The 25026-nt window shown below is 37.4% G+C and overlaps 2 protein-coding genes across 7 annotated transcripts; one reads left to right on the top strand and one right to left on the bottom strand.

Annotated features, from left to right (window-relative positions):
* Positions 1-1670: 1670 nt before the first annotated feature.
* Positions 1671-24988, bottom strand: LOC132195966 (membrane-bound transcription factor site-2 protease). Of its 4 annotated transcripts, none has more exons than XM_059618298.1 (9): positions 24831-24988; positions 24529-24776; positions 24184-24456; positions 24019-24122; positions 23721-23961; positions 23335-23591; positions 23001-23279; positions 22315-22556; positions 1671-4586 (listed from the first exon to the last, which is right to left on the bottom strand). In XM_059618298.1, the coding sequence occupies exons 2-8, from the start codon at positions 24601-24603 to the stop codon at positions 22331-22333; spliced, it is 1455 nt and encodes a 484-aa protein (XP_059474281.1). In that variant the 5' UTR covers positions 24604-24776; positions 24831-24988; the 3' UTR covers positions 1671-4586; positions 22315-22330. The 4 variants fall into 4 exon arrangements, with proteins under 4 accessions (XP_059474281.1, XP_059474282.1, XP_059474283.1 ...); XM_059618299.1 differs by lacking the exon at positions 1671-4586 and adding an exon at positions 14419-14433; XM_059618300.1 differs by lacking the exon at positions 1671-4586 and adding an exon at positions 21503-22106.
* Positions 4458-21147, top strand: LOC132195970 (paired box protein Pax-1). 3 transcript variants are annotated; one of them, XM_059618309.1, is made up of 4 exons: positions 4458-5143; positions 5194-5360; positions 18603-18997; positions 19821-21147. In XM_059618309.1, the coding sequence occupies exons 2-4, from the start codon at positions 5315-5317 to the stop codon at positions 20160-20162; spliced, it is 783 nt and encodes a 260-aa protein (XP_059474292.1). In that variant the 5' UTR covers positions 4458-5143; positions 5194-5314; the 3' UTR covers positions 20163-21147. The 3 variants fall into 3 exon arrangements, with proteins under 3 accessions (XP_059474292.1, XP_059474293.1, XP_059474294.1); XM_059618310.1 differs by lacking the exon at positions 4458-5143 and adding an exon at positions 7815-8137 and having other exon boundaries at positions 5223-5360; XM_059618311.1 differs by lacking the exon at positions 4458-5143 and adding an exon at positions 7873-8137 and having other exon boundaries at positions 5235-5360.
* Positions 24989-25026: the final 38 nt, after the last annotated feature.

The following is a 25026-nucleotide window of genomic DNA, read 5'->3' as shown; positions in this document are numbered from 1 at the left end:
TGTCTCTGGTGATTTTTTTCCGTGGCCTGCGCCGGTCCAAAATCGTCTGAGGCTCACCGCTTGCCAAGACGTATCATTTGCGTGTTAATTTCTGAAAGCATACATCAAGAGGGCGAGCGAGCGAGCGAGCGAGAGGGACGCGCACGAGATGAAAAAGTGTTGGAGCGCGTTGGCAGAAGAACACGTGTGTGTTTCTGTTGGTAGGGTACACATATTTTGTTACAAGAACGCACGCAGTAATGTAGCATGCGGCTGTTTTACAAATAATTTTGGCCCGGTGCCGAGAGTCGCCGAGAGCGAGTCGGGGAATAAATTTATTTCCTCTTTCAACTTTTGAGAGTTAAACGGGGGCCGGCCCGCGCGGCATTTTAGTGTGTCAACATCAATAAATAAAGTCGCGGCTCAAACAAATTAATCGCCCGCCGGATTTACATGTTGTTTTGAGTACTTTAATGAGTTTCGCCTCTTATTCATTGTCGACTAATGGCCCAACGCTTTCTCACTCGCTCCTTAATTATTGCGTCTACAAATTTATGCCTTAATTATGAGTGCTCCTCCACAAATCATCCTTCCTCTTTTTACTCTACACCTACGCAATTAAAAATTACGCATGTTGAAATCGTAAATCACGACCGCACTTAATTATTCAAAGCAGTTTGGTTTAAAAATTGATCTAGAAGATAAATTTAATTTTTATTTATGCTAAGGTTGTTTATAATTAAATTTTAACTTTTCATGATTTCATTTCCCTTTTCATGTTGAATAAATATATTCCCTCAATTTAATGTGACTAATAAAAAAGCAACCAGTTGAGCACCTTTGTTGCGCAGGTTGCCTACCTTGGATAACGGCAGGCAAGGTACAATTATTGTGCTGGAAGAAGTACAACTTTTGATCATGTGTTCCTCTTTTTCTAAGCTCGCATTTTTAAGTAAAAAAGATGTGTAAACTATTATAGATAATTATTTAGCAAGCATTGGAAACTACTTTACAAACAAAATCAAGTTTTTTTTTTACAGACAAGGTGCAGGTTGAGCAATAAGAAGTTATACCCGCAAAAACAAACCAAAATGATGATTGTAATCACCAGAATCCAAAAAATACGGTTCGATTTTTTATCTGTCAATAAGAAATAATTTATCAAGAATGATTTTCATTTGCATAATTTTGTAAATCGTACCATTGTGAAATAATTGTTAACTTAACATGAAAACAACAATTAGTTATCAATTGATCCAACGTTTCTTAATTAAAATTCATCTAATTTAATTACTTTTAAAGAGCTCAGAGGTTTGATGGAAAATCTTTGCTTCATTTTTATTTTTTCAACTCATATCTGCGATATTTAAGCAATTTCATAAAAATAATTTGCTATGGAACGATGTACGCATACAATTTTATATAATTAAATTCCTTGACAATCTTTAAGAACTTATATGTTGCATATATTAGACAGTTAATCACTTTTGTAACAAATGATTTCTGTGTCTTGCAGATTTTAACCATTCTATAAAAAAAATGAATAATTTATTGAGTAAAAAACGGTTCAAAGTTTGAAATAAACAAAACCACTTGCAAAATTTCGTAGATTTTATATATGATAAAAATAATCTACAATTTTATTATTGCAAGTAGTATTGTTATTTCAAATGAGAAGGGACTAAAAAAATGCTTAATGCTCATTAAAAGGAATTATTATTATTATTTTAAATGAGATTAAACTTACTTTCAAACCATTTCAAACCATAAAATTTGAAAAACTTATAAAAAGGAGATTTATATGACAATTTGTATTACGATGGGTGGTCAACTTGTTTTTGGTGGTATTATTATGCCTACTGTTAATTTGCCCAAATGAATGCAAAAAAAATCTTATCTAATCTTATAATTGATGAAATCTGCAGGGTTACTGTGAAACAAACAAATTACATGACGGTTCTAATGATAATTTAAAAGATCTGGTCATTATCATTTCCCAATTGAAAGAAAATTTTGATTCTTTCCACAACTTAGAAAAAAGGATTATGCAAATATGATTAGAAGCGAGAGTGATAGGGTGGTGGGTGGTCAGGGGCCGACCTTGGACTTGCAAGAGAATGGTGGAGCGAGCGTTAAGAAAAACTAGCCGCTGTTTTGGGCTTAAGTGCAAAGCAGTGAATTATATTGAATTGAAAAATCTTTATTTTACAATACATTCAAAATAATAAATTTTGCTATTCATCGCAGCTACTAATTTTTTTAGAAAAAATCCCATTATGAAAGAATTTAAATTGTAATTTAATGATACAAGTCTCACAAATTTGGTTTAAATAGAAATGTAGCAAATAATTAACAACTGATGTTGTTTTTAACAGCACTTGTAAGGTGAGGAGAGTAGAAAAATGAGAAAATCCACACGGCGCGCTCTCCTATTTTGCGCGAGGGCCAAGTGCAAGCGATATAAGCCCTGAAGCTATTTTTATTGTTCCCTTTGTGCATCTCTCGCTTGCTTGCTCCCCTAACGCAGAGGGTCAGGGCGGTCAGGCAAGAAACTGCATTGCAAGCAGAATGAATGAGCACACAGCGTTGCAACCTCCGCTCAGGTAGAAATCGGATCCGACCTTTCGGAGGCAGCTCCTCCAACAGGCGTTTCAGGTACTTGCTCGCATTATTCTATTTTGAACAAAATAAAGAATACCACCCCCGTTCCCTGATGCGCAGGCAAGACGGCAATGCACCCTTGTTATGCATGTTGCATACGTCTCAGTTATGAATTTACTGAATTTAAATGTGCATAATAATAATTTATCAGATTTTGTTTCGTAAGTTTGGTCTATTGATGGTTTAACATTAACAATCTACAATTTCTTGAGATTTATATGAATGCTTTAAAAAAAAATAATTATGACCTTTTATAAGACTAAAGAACTTTGATTGATATAAGCCATCTCTATTTAAGCTACATTCTTTGTTCCGGCTGAAAATAAAATCAAGATCTTATCTCTTGGGAATGAAAACAACTATAAAAAGTTACAATTATTATTTCTTTTTATGAACTTGATTATTTTTACCAATTTTTACTGAACAATATATTTATTCTTTTCATTTCTGATAGCAGCATATAAATGGTACTACTCACGATAATCTGATTTACAAATTATTCAGTTAATTTTTAATGTCCATATTCAACATGTGTGTACCACAGAATTCACAATTTATTTATACTGAACAATTGTATTTAAATATATAAATGCTGAGCACAAAATAGAACTGAAAAGTAAAGGAAAGGGCAGATACAAGAGGTTGCAAGACTTGAGCTTGGGACGTAGCTAACTCAAAAGTATTTTAAGCGGTCTTTACAAGTAGAAGACACATGAAGTACATCTTTCACAACTGAAAAGCAAATTAAGCGGTTAAGAAAAGTATCTATCTCAGAGTAGGGGAGGAAGGTCTTTGAAGGCACAACTGAAAAGTATTTGAAGCGCAATTCAAGCGTAGTAAAACTTATGTCGAATATAAGTTGAAGTAACTCAAAAAATAAATGGTAAACTAAGCGCATATGAAGCTCAATTGAAGCGTATTTCTAAAAGCAAGTGGTAAGGAAGCGCAAACTAAGATCAATTTAAGCGCAATTGGTTTTCTGTGAGTAACAAAAATAAAAATTGATCATCTTTTATATATTTTTAGGTGACAATAAATAGCCACGCATCTGTGTGGCATTTTTCGAAACGAGAAATCTTATTTTTCCAACTATTTTCCCAACTGAAAACACAACTATTTATAGTCAACTATTTTTCCAACCAAAAAATTATTAAATTTCCAACTAAAAATTCTACAAAATTTTAACTATTTTTCCAACTAAATATCCAACTGATTTCGTGGTTCCAATTTTTAGTTGGAGTTAATAGTCGGAAACTTCCACTAAGGGTAGGCCTGATTAATTAAAATTACTTAATTTAAATGAGAGAGAGTCTTTAAAAGGGGTGATTTGGGCTTATTGAGAATTATTACCGGAGTTGTGATGCTAGTGTGGTTGGGCAATATGGCGGTTTTAGAGCAAAAGTGATATACGTCTGAACGGCTTGAGTCTCCCAGGCTGTCTGACTTGTCCGTTGGCGCCCAACCTGGCGTCAGCACGCCAGGTAGGGACGCGGAAGTCAGTGGCGCCGCGGAAGTAGGCGCGCTCGAGAACTTTTTGAGTTTAAGTTTTTTTTCAGTCAAACGCGGCTTTTACAAATGTTCGGCGGGAATTGGCTTTAAACGTATACAGGACTCTCTAAATTATTTTTATTTAAATATGGAATGGCCTTTAATTAAAATTACGTAGTGCTCGCGATGTTGAATCTGCGGCGGTCAGTCTCTCGGCGGTCCGTAGACGGCCAGGTCGATGGCCGGCCTAAGGGAGAGTCACGTCAGTGCCCCCTGGTTCAGCGTCCCGTCCTCAGGGCGCTCAAGGTTCTCTTCCGGACGTGACCCGAGGACTGGGAAGCACTCCGTCTCCGGGGCCCGAGCCGGCTTTGCAGCGAGTTGTTAGGGTGTCGTCTGGGGCTCGGCCTCCTGGAGGGGCTTGTCGACCTTGACCTCGATCTCTCGTCTGGGCGGCGTTCCTGTAGGGGCCACATGGGAGAGAAAGAGATGCAAATTATCAAAGTAAAACATTTTGCAAAGATTATTCATATTTTTTTTTCTTTGTCTCTTTCAATTCTGGCTTTGAGACTAGTTACATTTTGATTTAACTTAAATTTAAGTGTGTGTGTGTGTGTATGTACATTTACAATGGGTGAGCAAAGTTGCTGTGGTGGTGCCTCTTATTGGGCGGTCATCAAGGTGGAGAGGACCATGCCGTGAATTTCCTCTCGCGATGGGAGGGCTGCGAGAAGTCTGTTCTGGATGCGGGCTGCCAATTCGTCGGCCAGACGCCTCAGGTCAATGTTGTCCATGTTGGCCTGTTTTTCGGACACCGTCCAGTGAGCAAAAGAGAAGCGATGGACGGAAAGTTTGATTCGTGACTTTGGCGAGCGGCGAGGTGTTTGTTTTTGTTTGTGTCTGACGGAGGCGTGGTCGCATGCAGCCGCATTACGGAGTTGGTTGGTAGCACTGCTCTCTTCCTTGGAGTTGTGTTGGCAGTGCTGCAGCAGACGATTTTCGCATGACCGGCGAACAGGTGAGTGATGCAAATTTTTCGCAATTCTTGGTGACTTTCGCGGATTCTAGGCGTCAGGCGCGTCGCGTCTGACCGGTGTGGCTCGGCCGTGGACGACGGGCGACGGCTGGCAGTCGGCGGTCGCGCTGCTGTGCCGACTTTTGGCGAATTGCCGCAGGCGATTTGGTGCACATGGCGGTTTTGGCGGCAGCGCTGGAGGCGCACTTTGCTCGTACAAGTGAGTGTGAATATTTGTTTGTGTTCCATTACATATTAATTAATCACGTTTGAGACAATCAATTCAATTCTTTTCGGAATTTAAACATTTTCTTTTGCTAATTGCGCGCAGAATTAATTTTAAATTTTTCTCTGAATTTTCCTTGACAAAAGTTACATATACACAGATAAAATACGCTTATTAATTAAAGGAGGTCAAAAATTTCATATTTTTTCTCTGCGAGACGTCTTCTCATGAACAAAAATGATATTCCATGAGGTTGCGCGTGATAATTTTTTGCTTGTGCCACCAGAATCGGCACTTTTTTTCAATCTTGGCGCGCTGAGTTGCTGAACCACGGGGGCGCGGCTCAAGAGCCCTTCGCAGGCCGGTTCGGGCTTCTGATTGGCTGAGAGACTTTTACATGTGTATGGCCCTGCAAAAGTCGCGATCGGAAACTTTTGAGTGCCGTTTCAGACAAAAATAAACCATGTCTCGCGGCCGTATGCATAAAATTATTTATTTGGATTATTTAAAAACGTACTTTTCACGCTGCCGATGCGATAAGAGAGTTAAAAACCCGAAAAAATTGCCACGGACTGTGACCGAGCGGCCGCCAGAGAGCCGGGTCGGCGTAAAAATGAGGTCGTGGGGGCGAAATAAGACTTTGAACAAACCAATTAAACCCTACCTGAGTCAGGATACTATATTTCCGAAGTCGCCTGGTCATCCTCAGGCCCCAAGAGTCCTCCCTGGAACGAAAATCTGCGACATATACGCGAGGCGACTCCGGCGGCGGGTCCTTCTTGGCGAAAACAAAGCACGCGTCACGCGGCAGACACGAGAACCTCCAGAGGGAGAAAAAGCGACGGAAAGCAAAGTGATAGAAAATTCTTATTTCCACATTAATTCTAATATAGCACTGGCATGAATTATTTTTTTCTGCAAAAATCAGAAAAAAAATTAGCAATTTTTTGAAATTTTTTTATTTCAAATTGTGTCACGGGTTAAGAAGAAACATAAGGGTTTGCTAAATCTGCTGCCATAAAAAAAATTATTATTTTAGAGAAAAACAATAAATTACTTGACAAAGAGCTATTCTATCATAATGTCCATAATAACTTTTTTGTATCTTGATTTGTTCTCTACAAAAAAACGCTTTAAATTTGAAATTTGAAAATTTCACCTTGAAAAAAATTTTTTGGAATTTATTTGAGATGGCCAATCGATCTTTCGTTTATTTTTGACCCAAGAATTTAATTTTTATTGACTAATTCTCAGCCGTTTGTGAATTACGAGCATAAGTAATGTATCATGTCAGTCGCCTGACTTGGCGCTTCAGCACTCTTTGAAAAATCCTATCTTACATGAATGCAGCTGAGAATATTTTAATAAAAATTAAATTCTTGGGTCAAAAATAAACGAAAGATCGATTGGCCATCTCAAATAAATTCCAAAAAATTTTTTTCAAGGTGAAATTTTCAAATTTCAAATTTAAAGCGTTTTTTTGTAGAGAACAAATCAAGATACAAAAAAGTTATTATGGACATTATGATAGAATAGCTCTTTGTCAACAACTTTGTAATTTATTGTTTTTCTCTAAAATAATAATTTTTTTTATGGCAGCAGATTTAGCAAACCCTTATGTTTCTTCTTAACCCGTGACACAATTTGAAATAAAAAAATTTCAAAAAATTGCTAATTTTTTTTCTGATTTTTGCAGAAAAAAATAATTCATGCCAGTGCTATATTAGAATTAATGTGGAAATAAGAATTTTCTATCACTTTGCTTTCCGTCGCTTTTTCTCCCTCTGGAGGTTCTCGTGTCTGCCGCGTGACGCGTGCTTTGTTTTCGCCAAGAAGGACCCGCCGCCGGAGTCGCCTCGCGTATATGTCGCAGATTTTCGTTCCAGGGAGGACTCTTGGGGCCTGAGGATGACCAGGCGACTTCGGAAATATAGTATCCTGACTCAGGTAGGGTTTAATTGGTTTGTTCAAAGTCTTATTTCGCCCCCACGACCTCATTTTTACGCCGACCCGGCTCTCTGGCGGCCGCTCGGTCACAGTCCGTGGCAATTTTTTCGGGTTTTTAACTCTCTTATCGCATCGGCAGCGTGAAAAGTACGTTTTTAAATAATCCAAATAAATAATTTTATGCATACGGCCGCGAGACATGGTTTATTTTTGTCTGAAACGGCACTCAAAAGTTTCCGATCGCGACTTTTGCAGGGCCATACACATGTAAAAGTCTCTCAGCCAATCAGAAGCCCGAACCGGCCTGCGAAGGGCTCTTGAGCCGCGCCCCCGTGGTTCAGCAACTCAGCGCGCCAAGATTGAAAAAAAGTGCCGATTCTGGTGGCACAAGCAAAAAATTATCACGCGCAACCTCATGGAATATCATTTTTGTTCATGAGAAGACGTCTCGCAGAGAAAAAATATGAAATTTTTGACCTCCTTTAAATGCGGCGGCGACAGACTGGGTGAGGGGATGAGTCGGCCTATTTATTGCATTAATCGGAATGCCGGCGCAAAGCACGCGTGACCGGCATGGCAGCCATCATGTTTCTATTTCTTGGCTGGCCGCGAGTCCCGCCCTCGGCGCGCCGCCATTGGTGGCTCGGCGGCGCCGCTCGCGGTTGGCCTGACGGCGCGCACCGTGTCCGGCGCCGCCCGCACCTCCGTCCGTCCATCCGACCGACACACACACTGCACGCCTGATTAGCGCCGATTCCAGTCCACTTGCTTTGTTGCAACCACGCGACACACCGAAAACCGACAGACCGCCGTCATGGATACAGGTAATTTGCTTTCTTTTATTCGCGTCCGACTCCCCGTTGTCCGACCCTCGACCACTTTCTTTCTTTCGAGTCATTGACAATTCGGCACCGCGCCCCCAGGCTGCTTTTTGCCGCCGATTTACTTTGCGAAAAACCAACCTTCAACAAATATTCCTAAAGACACCTATTTACTTGAAAAAGTTTTGTTGAGTGAAAGAGACGAAAATGATAATTTTTTTTTTTTTTTTTTTTTTTTTTTTTAGGGTCAGGCCAAGACAAAGTCTTGTCGGCCTGTGCCCTTTATTGGTGGTACAGAAGGCACCACCCAATTAATTTTTTTTTTTATTTTTGTTTTTGGGTTCAACTTTATTTAAAAAATCATCATTTTTTGCTGGCATATCCTTAAATTTGGTCCACGCGATGATGACAAACAAAGCTGAAAACTAAAAGAGAGAAAAAGATTAAGAAAGGATGTGGATTTGGTTGGGGTAGGGGAAGGTCAGATTTTGATATCTTTTGGTATTAAGGATTTACTGCATAATTTTTTGTTTCAATAATTATGTCTATTTTTAGTTTTATTTGTGCTGCAAATTAAAAATAAAAAGGTTTTCATTTATATTTGGGTTAATTTATGTGTGTGCTGGAACTGCAATTTTTTTTCAGTCAGGAATTAAGGTTTGATACCATAATTTTATGTTTTCTTTAGCCGTATTAATTGAGTTAAAGTTTTTAAAGCGGGCAGGCAACTTGTTCCACAGTCGCGGCATAATAAATTCCCACGTTCTTTCGTGAAATATATTCTGGCTAAGAGGCATCACTAGCGGGTCGGTTCGCGCCGTGCGTGTTGAATAATTGTGCGTTCTCCTTGCACCAAAGTTTCCGTCAAAATATTTAAGAAGAATAATGTTCTGTTCAAATATTAGCTCAAGCGGTAATGCATTCCAAATTTTAAAGACATTTTCATTATGTACTTTTAATTGATTTTTTCTGGCCATTATGAAGAGTAGTTTTTCTTGTAATAATTTTAGGGGCGTTATTGTGCCGTGGCCCCATGCCACAAGCCCGTAAATTAAATGCGAGTATGCGAGAGAGAAATAGACGGTTCTCAATGAATCCGCATTCAGTCTGCTTTTTGTTAGCTTTACTTCTCTTATTACGGAGCGTAGTTTGCTCGCCACTTTTTATTTGGGGCGCCCAACAGAAATCATCATCAATGAGAATTCCTCTTCTTCATTAATCTTCATTAATTTAGACTTTGAAACATTTGCTCCGTCACCAATATTAAGAACATAACTGCTACTGGAATTGAAAAAAATTAAATTCTTGTAGGCTAAATTATAATTTGTTCTTGTTATAGAACATTATAAAATTAACATGCATGAGTGCTAAAATTATCTAATTTATCCACAAAAAAGATAAATCTAACTAAGTCAGCACCAGACAGCACAATGATTATTTAAAGTAGTTAATATGAATTTTCATTGATTTATCACTCTAAAATTTGATAATGAAACCAACTTTTTTTTAATCTTTGTTCGCCTCGGACATATTAACGTTTTTTCTATTTTTCGAATCAACTTTTGGTGCACGTTTGACTCTTCAGCATACGCTAAAGAAACTCGTAAAACTGTTAAACGTTTCTCCAATACCATTAATATTCAACTTTTGAATGAGATTAAAAAATACTTAAAATTGTAAAGTATGCAAAATCTTTGCACAGATGATGCTTTTGTTGCCTATCTTCAAACAATGTACTTAATTTGGGAAGCTGAATTTTGTCATACAATAAAAGTCGTTTTCCATTCCAAGATGTGTGGCATAATGGAAGTGCTTGTATCAAACTACTGTTATCAAAATTGAAGTTTGTCAGTGTAAAAATAATAATAATGCCACGTTAATTATTCATTTTTATGGCATTTTCTGAGTTTCATAAATTTCTTCTTTTCACTTCTTCATTGAGATTCTTATTGTTATTATCTTGCTCATTTCATGAAAGAAAATTCAAAAACAGCTTTTTACAATTATTACTGTCAGGTATACTTATATAAATTATCGAATCGCTGAAATATAGAATCATTTAAATTTATATTCTATTAAAACAGCGCTCAAATGTCAGTAAAAATTGTATTTTATAATATAATTCTCTGTAAGATTAAGTTGAAAAATGAAACTTTTTTATAAAAAATTTATAAAAAGAATTGAAAGGAAATATCATTCTAAATTTTCAGCCATTCACACTCTATACAAATTAAACATTAATTTAATATAGAACTTGTCAAATGAGAAAAATTTGTTACTCCGTTGGCTAGATTTTTTATGTACAATTTTTTTATTTTGTGAAAAATTATATTTACATTTCTATTGAAAAATCCCCTAATTGTTCTCCCTAACAAAGGATGCAAATTATAAAATATTCTCAAATCTGCTTTTAGCCTCTTTTACATCAAACGCTTGTAAAGTAAATTTAAGTAAACTTTTAATCAAGGATTATAAACTTTCCTTTTCCTCTTGAAACAAACTAATGTTATGGAGAAAATTGTAAATTTCGCATGTGAATATATTTAAAAGCTGCCGCGACGAATTCAAGTGCGCGTCGCGTCATCGCCGACTGTAAAAGTAAGACACCGAAGGCGTTGCCCAATTGGCCTGAGAAAACAAAATCCAAGCCCATGACCCTTGTGCGTACATATCATTACGGAACGCGGCTCTTTCTCTCGTCATCTCTCTCATCAAAAAGAGTAGCGCGTGTTTGCCAAATACTCGAGACTAATATGTCTCTCCTGCTCGTCTCCAATTACTTTTAAACACCAGAAGCGACTTAGCCAGATTCGGTCAAACAAAATCGACATCGCCACTCAATCCTATTAGCAGGCATGACTGCGTACACAATGACGCGGCAGGACTAGCTCGTAATTATTTTTGTCACCAACATTTTTTTCCCATTCTCCGTTATAAAAATGTGACGCTCCTATTTATAAGAATGAAGATATATTTTAACAAAAAAAATACGTATAAAGAGCAGAAGCGAGACTGAATTTATTTTAATTAACCTTTATTATTACTAATTGTAAGCTATTTTAAAAGAAGTTTAATTTTAATATCCCGCTTGATTCCAGTGTAATTTACACAATTTTTTCACAATAAAAACATAGGAAGATTTGGACAGATTTATATAAATGGTTTGAAATTATTTTAATTGTTAATTAAACACATATTTTTTTAAGCTTGAGAAATAATATTTGATACAGCTTAAAAAATGTTTGAAACCCTAAAATAATGCTGGTAAAAATTTCAATTTTTTAACTGATCAGACAAAATTTTGGTGAGAGTTTCATGGCCAAAGAAAATTTGCTCTTTCAGAACTCCTAGTTTAGCTGCGAACAAATCAGAGCTATTTTAAAGTCACGGTTACGCCTAAAGTTTTGGTAAACAGAAATTTCTCACTTCTCAGAATCGCACGGATTGTCAATTTCTCAAAGTGTTGCCGACGTTTGAGACAAAACTGCAGGATGCGGCCGAACACGGAATCTCAAATTTTTGGTACAATTAAAGAGGGCAAATGAGTTTTGTGTGCTTGGGCTGAAAGTTGGCTGCGCGACTCGCTGCTGACAAGATTGAGAGAGTCGATTTATCTCGGCCGGACACGCTACATAGGGACGGAGGGAGCGACAAACTCGGTTCACCACCCGTCCAAATACCACGAAGAGATCGCCCATTTAATTCAGAGCTCGAGCACGTCCGCGGCCTCTCAATTATTTGCGCTGCAACCCGCCGCGCCACAACATTCTTGCAACAAACAAACGCATTTTCCACTATTTTGAGCGCAAATAAAACTTATTTTTTCTCCAAAACTTCTGTATGGAAAGGAAGAGATGCAAGTAAGCGGTGGTGCGCGCAGTGAACCGTGCGATTTGAGGTTCATGAGCTCCATCGCTCATCAAAATCACTTTGCTCCTCTCCTCCAGATTGAAATTATTAATATAATTTTTTTTTTTAAACATTAGAAAAGTTAATTCTGACACGCTTATCATGAGAAAAGTAAACTATTTTAGATTGGTTAATTAAAAGAAAAAAACCCAAACAAGTTTGAATTAAAATTGGCAATTATTAGATTGTTGTCAATTTGTTATTTATTTTGGAATGGCAGAGATTTTTTATGCAGACTAAATGAGCAAAATTTGATTTATTTCTCCTTGAAAACATTTTAATGCGATTTTTTTCAAAGAAAAATAGCTAATATTAAAAAAAAAAATACTTAATTAGACGAAAACATTGTTAATTTTAATACAAACACAATTTCAAGCATAAGAAAACTAGATAAACGGCATTTTATGAAAAATATTTGAAACTTAATAATACATTAGAAAGAAAACTATAGTTTTATAAAACAGCCTTATTATTGAATCAATTAGATAGTAGAGAAAATATTTTCAACATCAATAGCAGTATTTGATTTAATTGAATAAGAAAACATTTTAGCATAAAATGCTCCTCTAATTTGGCAGAATTTTTCATTTTTAATGACGATCTTCAAATTGGAATCAACAGCGTCGCGCTATTCATGGCTTGTTGAAGACGAAGTTGGGCCAAAGGTCACGGAGATTTAATGCAGCTGCACTCGCGCCGATTACACAGACCAACGCATTTATCACCCGCGCCTGGGCAATTAACTTTAGCGAGAAAAAAATGGCAGCTCGTAAAATTAGTGCGCGATGAAAGAGAGGGTCAGCTAGGAGAGAGATAAGCGTTTCCTTTTCGCTTTTCTGACCGCGGCGCATTATTATTGTTAACAAAAGGCAGCTTTCATGCAGCCGAGCTATTTTCTGGCCACTTTATTATTGCGTCCCGACCAGAGCCAAACCGCAAATAGTTAAAGCGAAAGATGCACTTTTCGCCCCCGTGTCTAATAAATGGGTGCACGCTTTTAATGAGCAGCACGTGTGCTCTTTGCGAGTGGTAGGAAACTGTCCAGAGTTGAAACTGTCCAGGGGTTGAAACCGTCCAAAAGATGGAGGATTTACAAAAAACACACCCTTATATGGGGAGGAGTGAATTGTGAGGGCATGACCAAGAAAAGTGAGAAATGGAATCGTATATAATATATTTTGAGAGGGACAAATAATCGATTGCAATGATGTAATTATTTGTATCTTTTAATGCTCTCAATATTGGACAGTTTCCACCATTGAGTTGAAACTCTCCAGGGTTAGAAGTGGCACCGCTGTCGCTGGACAGTTTCACCTTCTGGGCAGTTTCAACTTGTAAATAATGCTGCTAATTGTTATTTTCCAGTACTGGACAGTTTCCACCGTTGCGTTGAAACTCTCCACGTTTACAAGCGGCAACACTGCCGCTGGACAGTTTCACCTTCTGGAGAGTTTCAACTCTTGACTATTATCAATCAGGTATATTTTCTTGGACAGATTCACCCCTCTGCTACTCCCAGAAAATAAATTGAGTGATATTTCGGTGACATATTTGGGTGATCTCGTTCCCATATATCCCTTATGGTTTATGGTGCTGACGCGGGGGCGGGCTTATTCAGGGACTTCAGGGTGCAAAAAGTTTCAGGTATTGTCAAAAGGAGATGCTTGGTGGGGCGTAACGCAGTTTCTTAACTATGAGTAAAGCATTAAATTTTATACAAGCAAAATTTGAAAATACCATATAAATATGAGGTTGCAACTAATATTGTGAATATAATCAAAAAAGGGTGAAACGTGGTGTTTTCTGAAAACTTAACAAGAAATTTGGATTTTTATGTTTGGGAAATACCTGCCATAAAAACATTATGCATGCTTATATTTTTTATTAATAAAACGAGATTGATTTCAATCCCACTCAAATTAAAAAGCTGAGGCCTATTAATTACTTTATTGTGAATTATTTTACATTCCGTTGCGTTTACATAAATTGGTTTAGTTAAAAATCACTGAAGGGCTTTAGGTTCACTATTAATAGTCTCGTAGATTTTCTCTCCCGCGGCAAATAAAGGTTAAATTATAAATGAAGTATCCAAAATTTGTGTACGTCTCTGAGTAAGAAATCTGTAATTTTGTTGTGCCTGAGCGAAGGTGGCAAAGCGCAGCTCATTCAACCCTTTGTATAATTTGTTGTTTGCGACCTATTTCTTGCTCCAAGGGGAGGTTGTGAGCGAGCCAGAAATGCAGTCTATGAGGCATATAGGCGCACACAAAGGAAACAATAAAAATAGCCCAAGGGTTCGTGCGCTGAGCGAAAAAGATCTTCCAGGAGAGGCAGTAAAAGGAAGAAAAATCTTTTTCGTCTCTCCTGCGGTCTGTGGAATCAGCTGATTGCTGCAAAAATCCATTTCTGTTTTTAATTATTTGCAATTGTTCTTAACGCAGCAAAATTATAAAACGTGCATCATTAAATTCTAAATAAATATTTTTACTTTGCCTGTTTTTCTCAAATTTTTCATAATATTTAAGTGTCATTAAAATTAAAAAATGTGGATATTTGATAAATTTTTGAAAAAAGTTTCTTTTACTATCCAGAGACGTTTATTCTAGAATGGTAAACGTTTTGTTTGTAAAATTCTGACCAGCAGTTTTCTTAATAACACGCTCAATAGTTTTCCATTTTTGACGCGTTTTTTTTCGCTTCGAATTTAATATTAAAAAAACAAAAAGGGTTATAAATTGCTCTGCAACAGAATTTTGTGCGCAAATATGTGCCACATATCTTGAATTTTTGAAACATTTTTTGGTACAAAAGAAAGTACAGTATTCAGCAAAATATGCTAATTTTTTAAGTTTTTTCTTAATAACTTGCTCGCGTTGACAACGAATTTTTTCAAAAAATTTGTAGAAGTAGATAGGGCAAAAATGAAAACATCCATAAAATTTGGAGCTCACTGCTTTAATGGGAGATGAGAAATCAGCAATTAATACATTTGTCACGCCCAATTCTAGCGGCGCGAAAAAGCAGCCGTACGCTTATAGCAGAGTGAAGCCGAGATTTTAGATCACTTGGAAGCGAGAATTCAAATTTTTATAACTTTGCTCCTAATTAAAATAAAATGTTCATTTTTGAAAAAGGGGTTCAATTTTCTTTTTACCATCAACTTTTGTATCAAAAGTTTTTAGGTAACTTTATCTGGAACCTACATAATTGAACTTTAAGATTTTATGCTAATCGAAAAAATTTGATAAAAATCGAAAAAAAGTGAATTTTAAAAGTATAACAAAGAGATTATTTAAAATTTATATGTAATAAATAGATTTAAATATTTACTCGATATTTCAAAAGAATATTCTCACATTCGCAAGATATTGCAAATTTATTGAATATTTTATAAATATTTATGGAGTTTTAACAATGTTATATTTATTTATTTGGCATTTTAAATGTTTGACAATTTAAATATTTTAAATTAGATAAATGACAAACGAATTGTAAAAAAATCAAAGTTTGAGAGCAATTAAAATTGTTTTAATTACGACTAAAAGCTAAATTGCACACCGCGCTAGATAATTGACCAATATGGAAGTTTTAAATTTGATTCTGCTCTGCGTGAGAATGAAGGTGCATTAATTTTTTAAATGAGAGCTCAACCGCATTTTATTTAATTAAAACAGAGAATTGAATCACAGGCTAAGAGAAAAATTCCTGTTTACACCTTGCAGGCCCATGTTAACTAAAGTGTTTCTTTCTCTCGCACAACCTGCAGAAGTTGTCAGCCAGAGCACTTTTTCAATGATTATTTGAGACAATGTTGATCAATCTGGGGGTTTTCAATAGAGAGATTGAAAGACCCCAGACGGCCGCGGGTGGCCCAGCTGACCGCCATCACCGGCCCCACGGCGCCTTGTTGTTCGCGAGCCAGGTATATGTGTTGCGCACTTGTCTTTTTGTTTTCTGGCTGTTTTTATGAGAAAATAATTTTATTTCCCAAGGTTGCACAGCTCAAATTGAGCGATTGAGACTTATTCTTATGAGAACTGATAAATGACTACAACCCATAAGAAATTTGAATATAAAAAGTATGTTTAAACAGCACTTTTTTGCACAAAAATGATAATCATTATATCATTATTAATTAAACTAAACGAGTTCTGTTTTTATTTAAATAGTTCATCATAGCTCACTGTAAATGAACTTTTAAACTTTATTATTTATTATTTTAAAATTATTGATATATCAATGTGACATAAAATAAAAGTTAAATCATTCCTGCAGAGGTTACTGCTGGGCAGTTTCAACCGTTGTGGTGAATCTGTCCGAGAAAATATACCTGATTGATTTAATTGTCAAGAGTTGAAACTCTCCAGAAGGTGAAACTGTCCAGCGGCAGTGTTGCCGCTTGTAAACGTGGAGAGTTTCAACGCAACGGTGGAAACTGTCCAGTACTGGAAAATAACAATTAGCAGCATTATTTACAAGTTGAAACTGCCCAGAAGGTGAAACTGTCCAGCGACAGCGGTGCCACTTCTAACCCTGGAGAGTTTCAACTCAATGGTGGAAACTGTCCAATATTGAAAGCAATAAAAAATATAAATAATTACATCATTGCAATCGATTATTTGTCCCTCTCAAAATATATTATATACGATTCCATTTCTCACTATTCTTGGTCATGCCCTCGCAATTCACTCCTCCCCATATAAGGGTGTGTTTTTTGTAAATCCTCCATCTTTTGGACGGTTTCAACCCCTGGACAGTTTCAACTCTGGACAGTTTCCACTCTCCCGCTCTTTGCCCTGATTTAGACCGCTGTGCTAACCCCTGCGTCTGTTTGTCCTCAAATATGTTCCAAAAGTCGGGAGGCGTTTTCTTGTTCCGCTCGTTTCTCGTCAAATTGTTTGAAAAACTCGTCGACCCGTTTCAAAATCTTTTATGCTCTAATTCCTCCAAATCACTCCAAATTTTGCAAATCCAGAATCAAGAAATTAATATAATCAATGAATTTATTAATAGAAGTAACATATTTAATATGAAAATCAAGTAAAATGACAATTTTGATGAATTTTTACACAGTTAAAATATTCTATAATAGGTTCTTGCATAGATGTTGTTTTGGATCCTTTCGGCATTTGAGGTGTTCATTTTATTTCATCAAAAAATTAAAAAATTTAATTTTTAATAAAAAAAAATTGGCATCATCAAAATTCATTTTAATTTCAAATTCAAATGAAAATGTGTTATTAATTATAATTTTTTTGGGTTTTCACATTTTCATCAGAGGGTGGCGTTTGATAGACGGCTGTGAGTCTGTCTGACGGTGAAACCAGAGCCTTCTTGTTCGGAACTTTTGGGCACAAAGCGCGAACGCCGGATGCGTGTCATTCCCTATTTTCCTTTCGTTTCGGTGACAGCCGCTCGCGGAACGTCCCTCCGAGAAAAGATGCATTCACGAGGCTTGGCTAATTTGACTAAACGCCACTCAAGTGTCACTTTTTGATACGCGCCCAGATTGCCGCAGCCGAATTCTCACGCAGAATCTTTTACTAAATTTACCTCGCGCGCGGCCACACTCATCGGTAGAAAAAAGTGCGAGTTTATTTTAGTTGCTCGCCTCTTTTGCGACGCAAATAAAAACAAAAATTAAAGCACTACACAGTTGTTTACTTATGAAAGCGCCAGGTAAACGTGACTTCGTGTTGTTTTTGTAAAATTAAACAATATGCAATATGGGACAAATGGGTCACAAGATTTATACAAAATTTCATAGCTGCACTTGCATTAAGTGCATGAAGATATTAATCATATTAATATCTAAGTGAGAAATTTATTCCATTTATGAAATAAAAAATATGTTTTAAATTAATTCGTATTTAAAAATTAAACTTAATATGGAAAGCATTTTATTATACTGACTTTCTATCATAAAAGTTGCAAAATATTTATCAAAAATGAGAATTTAAAAAGAAAAACGGTCGTTTTAAGTTTTCCAAAAAAGTTTTCAAACAATTTTATTTAATAAGTTCAAAAGCAAACTTAAAATTTTATGAAACCTTTACTTAGTTAGAACCAAATTTGAATAAATTTATGGGTAAAACGGAATGATTTTTTTTTTTTAAATCCACTGGAGCCTCTGAAATTTGAATATTGCTTTTTAATAAATATTGGCTTATTGATAACTGACAACAATCACTGGAGCAGAGAAAATCTTAAATATTTGGTGAAAAAGTGGAAAACAGCTCTTAATTATTTAAAACCAAATTATCATATTTGTAAAAGAAATTTTAGTAATTTTTATATTTGGAAATTAGTTGGAAATTTTAAAACGCAATCAGCCAGGTACCTTAATTAATTAGGTTTAATTATAAAGTTACCAGTTTATGCACAATTTGTCCGAATGAAGTTTTTATTTCTTTTGATAAATAATCCCTATTTAAATTTTTTTATTAAAAAAGGAAAATCACCAAAAATTTATATGAAAAATCGATTATTTTCAAAAATTAATTCATTAAAAAAATTTGATTCTCGTTTTGTTTTAATTAAAATGTTAATTTTTTTGCAGACTCGCAATTGCAGCAGTACGGCGAGGTGAATCAATTGGGCGGCGTGTTTGTGAACGGGCGGCCGCTGCCGAACGCGGTGCGGCTGCGGATCGTCGAGTTGGCGCAATTGGGCATCCGTCCGTGCGACATTTCGCGGCAGCTGCGCGTCTCGCACGGCTGCGTGTCCAAGATTCTGGCCCGCTACCACGAGACGGGCTCCATCCTGCCCGGGGCCATCGGGGGCAGCAAGCCCCGCGTCACCACGCCCAGGGTCGTCGGCTACATTCGCGAACTCAAGACCAAAGACCCCGGCATCTTCGCGTGGGAAATCCGCGACCGGCTGCTCGCCGACGGGGTCTGCGACAAGTTCAACGTGCCCTCGGTCAGCTCCATCAGCCGCATTCTCCGCAACAAGGTAAATTTCTACCCATTTCTTATTTCTTCTCATTTTAGATTGTTTTTTCATAAAAATACAGGTGGCATTAACTGAAATAAAATTTCATCTTTTCAAAAGCACCTTAGTTTTTACAATTTTTATGAATACATCTAAAAAGAGAACAAAACTATCAAATTGAGCTTATTGAAAAGTTACATCATCCGACATCATCCACGATAATGAGATTTTTTCCACATTTTGCAAGTTTGTAATAAAGTTCGTTGTGGGAACAGGTGAAAAAAGAATAGTTATGTTACAAAGAAGGTTAAGGTTCTTCAATTTTGAGCATTTTTTTTTTTTTTTTACTTCATTTGGAAATGTTTTAAGTTTACTGGGGAATGAACAATTTGTAAAGAATTTTCCAAACCTATAGCGAAAATGATTCTTTTTCTAATGATAGGACAAATTTGGAAATAAAAGTTGCGCAAATAAAAATTCCAAAGACTTTTGTCCAAACTTTTTCTATGAAAAAAAGTTTCTTACTGTTGGTTCGGTAAAAATCAAAACTAAAAACATTTAAAAACTGCTCATTTAATTGGCCCTAAAATTTAAAAACTTTGCCATCCGTTTTTAAGAGGATTTTTTTACATCATTTAGGAATTTAATTTTGAATTTTTACGATTGATACTGTGATGGCCGCTTCAGGTTTCAAAGTACCAACGGCGGCTATGACAGTACCAACCTCCTCGATGAGCGAACGTTGCTTCAGCTTTTTAAAAACAGACCAGTCTTTTCTCAACCTCCAACAAGCTAAAATTGAAATTAAACCCTGAGTGTTATTTTTTCTTTTTTTCTGGTGCAGGTGGCCCCTTCGAGTCCGACGCCGCCACAGTCAGCGGCGCCACCGTCACCGCACCCCGCCTCGGCCCCCTCCATCTACTCGACCCTGTTTTCGACCTCCCCCACCGCCTACTCGTCGCCCTTCGGCAGCCCCAAGGTGGTCCCCGGGCCCATCATGTGTCCCCCCGGCTCGCGAATGTCCGCGTGGCCCAGTTCGCACTCGGTGCACGACATTCTGCGCGCCTCCCAGCAACAGCAACAGCTCGAGCGACAACACTGCGGCAACTACTACATGTACTTGCAGGGCTGCAGCCCCGTCGTCGGCCACCAGGGGCCCCTTCAACCCCAAACCACCTCGCTCTGACCACCTTCAACAGCTTCTTTTTTTGCATTTTGGACTTTTTTTAAACTTTCATTGCAACAAGCAAACGGTTTCATTTTCTCCTACTGACTATATGGAATAAGTAATTTTTCATCAACCATTGTAATAATTATCTTTCAACGAAGACTGCTTTTTTTAACTGAAGTTTTTCTAGAATTCTGCTCCATTCAAGGCAATTCAAGGGTATCATAAAAGAACAGATTCGATTTGAAGCATTTTTTGAACGCACCACGCGTCTCATTAGCGCAATCAAAACTTTTGTTTTATGAATAAATTATTTCAATGCAAATTTTAAGGTTCTATTGAATTTTTATTAATTTCTGTCTGGTAGATTTTGAGGTGAAAAACTTGAAAATTAAATCCTTTGAGGAAATAAAAGCTACCTTTTGACGTCTCTAAGTATTTAAAAATAAATCTCCATAAAAAACCGTTTTTAAGTTGATGAGACTCTTTTTTTTATAGCACAAACAGTTTCTGTGTCTTAATTTCAATTTTTAGTCTTCAAATTAACCCAAACGCAAATAAATCAAATCAAAGTATTGTCGATGTATGTCAAATGTAAGCTAGCAAAATTCTCCCTGGGGGATTAATTGTTATTTTTAATAACTGAATTAATTAACTGTTGAAGCTGCACCGAGAGAGTATTATTTATGTACATTAACTGTGGTAAATACTTTGTGATAAAACGACGGTGGCAGCGAATTATTTTTGTCCCTATAAATATATCTTCGCAAATTCCTTGTCGCAAAGTTATAATTAATATATTTAATAAGTAATATAAATTTAAACGCCGCTAATACGTAGGTTTAACTTAAAGTGCTTCTAATACACGTTTGTATTGTGTATTTTTGTTGTCATAAAACTGTGGCATTTTTTATTATTTAATAAATTGTTCTCTTACTTACTGATCGTGTGAGGAAAATAATTTCGGCGCCGAACGAAAAAATAAAATTAAACAAAACGCTGAGATGTGAGGATTTTCCTTTCATATTTCCTAAAAATGTGCGCGTGTGTCGCTTTTCTCCTCGGACGTAAATTGGAAGACTTGGAAATCTCGAGTTTCAGTTTCAGATGCGCGCACCCCGCTTATGAAGAGGAAACAATGTGCGGCATAGTCTGCTCGAGCGCTCGGAGGAAACGTTTTTTCATTTTCAGTATTGTCTTACACCCGCCGGGATCAAATATCAATTAACTAAATTAAGCACAGAAGTTGTTGATTTTTGAAACCGACCTCCAGCACACAACTGTGACTTGCCCACTCTTGTTAAAAATTATGAAATTAAACAAAATCTTGTAATTTTGAAGTTAATAACAAAGAACATAATCTTATTCGTACTCATCATTAGTTGAAAAAATAAATTTTACACGCGTCTTTTCAGCCCTTGATCGTATTAAAGATATATTTACGAGTTGGTAAACGGCGACCGCACATCAAACAAGGCGGTTAGTTTAAAAAGCAGAGTACACTTGTACACATTCATGGTGTATTATTTGCCGGAACGCGCGTTTTTTTACGCAACCACATGGGCTGGATGTGGAGATGATGTATGTGTACGCGCAAGCAATTAAGAGGCAAGCAGCGAGGAGAAAACGAGCCCCTGAAAAAGTCTTTGTTGTTTTCCGCTCTGTGGCGCACACATGTGAAACGCGATGCCCGTTTTTTCCGAATTTCGTGACAGACGCATTTTTCATTTGGCTTGAATCAAAATTTGAAAATGAATTTCGGGCGTTGAGACGAGTTGGAATTAGGAGGCAACAGACTGAAGGAGAAGAGTGGCTTTGATGGAGGAAGAATCGGGGCACTTGCCTCTTCGAGCCTCAAAGGGGCCGCCCGCCCTCGGCTCAGCTAATTAAGTTGGTCCCTCTTTCCGGGAGAGCGTGCAAAACTGCGCGTCACTAAACTTCATGGTAAAGAGGCTATTTTTTCTATCACGAATAAAAAAAATTAATGAATGTTAATTTGAATCGGTAAATTTAAAAAGTAAACAATACATTCAAGTAGAAGAAACTTTCTTCTATAAATGATAAAAAAGGTTTCAGCTTGAACTGAAAGAATGATCAACGGCATAGAAATTCAGGTTTGTGTTCAGTACTTGAGAGTTGTATTTAATTCCAAAGTCAGGAAAGGTTTTACCTTTGAGGGGCTGCAGCTACATGGGGATGATTTTGCAGATAGCCGTAAAGAGCCAGGCCAAGAGGCAGCTCGTTCCGACGGCGGTGAAGCCACCAGCCACCATGGATGTGATCGTGGAAGACCGCACGCCACACCAGCCCAACACCACCTCAGACAAAAGGAACATGATGTGCTGGCCATCAAATCCATAGCACGGCAGCATGTTCAGCAGGGCAAGTCCAGCCGAAAGAGCAGCCAGGTAACTGCAAAATACAAAATTCTAAAAGTTAGATTGATTGTTTCTGAATAAAAATTTTAAAACTAAAAAAATAATCGAAGATTCTAGAAATTACAGATTGTAAGTTTGAAAAGATGATAAAATATTTTTTAAAAGTATCAAGAGTCATAAAAACAGTTGTTAATTTAACAAAGTTCATCTGCTGAAAACAGTGTGGACTAATTTTGATTAAACTTTTTCTTTATCAAAATCCATTTAAAATGGATCTCATATCTATCAATATTACATAAAATATATTTACTCAAAATATGCTAGAGTAAAACTTATGGCAATTTCAACAAAATGACAAAAATTAAACCTCCAATAGATGCTTTGGTTAAAATTTCTATGCCAGTTTACATTTCATAGGGGCCTTCTTAAAAACCTTGTTTACTCTCTACTCAACATCAGGAAAGTCCAATCAAATCACCTGAAAAAATTGTAAAACATTTCTGGGTACTGGGGAGAGAGGTACGACGCTGCTGGCAGCCAATTTGAGATCTCCACTGTGTGGTACAGCTCGGAAGGTAGCCCTAGGAACAAAACTGATGGCTTCTTCAGGTTGGACCGCTTGATGACAACCAGTCTGGTGCCGTTGAGGGCGCTGGGCTCCATCAAGGGCGTCAAGGACACCGAACCCTCTGGACAGCCCTCATCGGACTGCTTCGGAATGGACGCCTCCACAACTTCCCGCACCTGCATGCACCACCTGCCCAGAACAAAATTTTTATTTAATAAAAACTAGCATGTTAAGTTATTCTGACCTTGCTGTTTCTCCAGCTTTGTTTCTGTTGTGGAAACACAAGTGCTGGAGCATTTCGCCAGAGCAGCAAGGGGTGTCTGTCGTCGTTTGCGTATTCCTGTTAGTGAACGAAACAGGGACACAATAGTCAGTCTGAGACTGCTTGGCAGCCTTGTACAAGCAGTTGCGGTAGCTAACTTTGTCCTGCACTTTGCAGTGGTTTAGGCCTGTTATGTGGTCTCCGTATAAAAGGCCTGATGGGCCAGCAACTCCTGAATTCTGAAAATTCCAATAAATATATTACAACAATAAAAAAGATACAATTACTTTATTAATTTATAAATCAATACTTTTATACGTTCATTATTTTTTTTAAATTAAATTTAGGAATTGAAAAGTGAGAATTACAGGGTCGACGCTGGTCACAACAACACCCTGGTCAAGTTTGTAAAGATGCGAGTGGGAAATTGCGTAGAGCAGCATGAGTGCAAGCAGGGACAAGACAACGTTGTGCCACACGCCGGCACACAATATTCGAAGGCGGCGCCAAGTGGCTAACGAATTAATGCGCTGAGTGCTGATTTCAACGGCTGCAACCGGTAGCACTACAATCAGGTGAGCTTTGCACCCCAAAATCGAAATTCCTTCCCTGTCGGTCAAAAATTAATTTACTGTATTAATTTCAACTGTTTACAAAATTTACTACCTTCCTGCAGCCAGGGCGTGTCCAAATTCGTGGAGAATTCCTCCAATGGCAAGAGCTGTCATGTAATTACCAAGTTGGCTCATGGGCAGGTTGATTCCTGGCACCTTTTGATTGACAAGAAATTATGTACAGACGCAGTTTTAATTATTATAATGTGCATTTTACCACAGGTTCCAATTCAAAACCGCTAGGCTTGTCTTTCGATCCGTCCAGAATGGAGCCGAATAGGCCTCTGAGGACAAGGAAAGCGGCCACTGGCATCAGAGGGAGGGACACGATGACGCCTAGACTGAACCAGAAGGCAAGCAGTCTTGGCCGCCAGTTGGACCATTGCTGGAAGAGACGGTTGAAGGCCGTCGTGTGCCAGTGGAGTCGCAGGAAACTCACTTCCAGACCGGTTTTTTGTACAAAGTACACGTAAGGAAGATGACAGCAGCTCTGAAAAAATTACAAAAATTTTAATTCAAGTAAATTTGATTTATAGATTTAATAGAAAATATTATTACATACCTTGAAAAGCACGTCGAGGAAGAAGAGGACGCAGTGCAGAACGATAATTCCTATCAAAAGATAAGTTCCATCCATAATTATAGCTTTAAAAGTAAAAAATTTCAGTCGAGTTTCTCTGTCATCGTGGGAAACGTGTTTGTCAAGTGGTGATCGAGTGCCGCTCCATGTTTTTACATGGTGAGCGACTGCCGCGAAGAATCTTCGCAGGCGAACCGGACGTTCGCCTTGTCCAGGACAGCTGTTATTTTCTTTAGCGCAAAAATATAGATTAGGAGCAATTTTGCGAAAGAGAATGAGTTTACTTTTGCGTAGCAGTAAAGCTGCGAATCCACCGGCACTGTTTTGTTTAAGGAGAGTAAAATAGTTAGGAGGGGCGAAGGGGCGGGACTATCTGGGTGACCTTGGGCCCAGTCCTATCTTTTAACATTGAGCTGGGCCATAAGCCACCTCCTCTTCGCCTCTCCTATCCTATTTTACTCTCCTTAGTTTTGTTGACAT

The sequence above is a fragment of the Neocloeon triangulifer genome, unplaced genomic scaffold (genome assembly GCF_031216515.1).
Source record: "Neocloeon triangulifer isolate White Clay Creek 2 clone unplaced genomic scaffold, ASM3121651v1 ptg000011l, whole genome shotgun sequence".
NCBI lineage: Eukaryota > Metazoa > Arthropoda > Insecta > Ephemeroptera > Baetidae > Neocloeon > Neocloeon triangulifer.
Note: the sequence above shows the minus strand (reverse complement) of the source record. Positions and strands in the feature narration are given on the sequence as shown.

What these genes read in the sequence shown, in the direction of transcription:
- LOC132195970 (XM_059618309.1), top strand. Translation starts at nt 5,315, where the DNA reads ATGGCGGTTTTGGCGGCAGCGCTGGAGGCGCACTTTGCTCGTACAA. An exon ending in GGCGCACTTTGCTCGTACAA is followed by an intron (nt 5,361 to 18,602) that starts GTGAGTGTGAAT and finishes ATTTTTTTGCAG; the next exon opens with ACTCGCAATTGCAGCAGTAC. An exon ending in GCCGCATTCTCCGCAACAAG is followed by an intron (nt 18,998 to 19,820) that starts GTAAATTTCTAC and finishes TTTCTGGTGCAG; the next exon opens with GTGGCCCCTTCGAGTCCGAC.
- LOC132195966 (XM_059618298.1), bottom strand. Translation starts at nt 24,603, where the DNA reads ATGGATGGAACTTATCTTTTGATAGGAATTATCGTTCTGCACTGCGTC. An exon ending in AAAGCTGGAGAAACAGCAAG is followed by an intron (nt 23,280 to 23,334) that starts GTCAGAATAACT and finishes TGTTCTGGGCAG; the next exon opens with GTGGTGCATGCAGGTGCGGG. An exon ending in ATGTTTTACAATTTTTTCAG is followed by an intron (nt 22,557 to 23,000) that starts GTGATTTGATTG and finishes TGTATTTTGCAG; the next exon opens with TTACCTGGCTGCTCTTTCGG.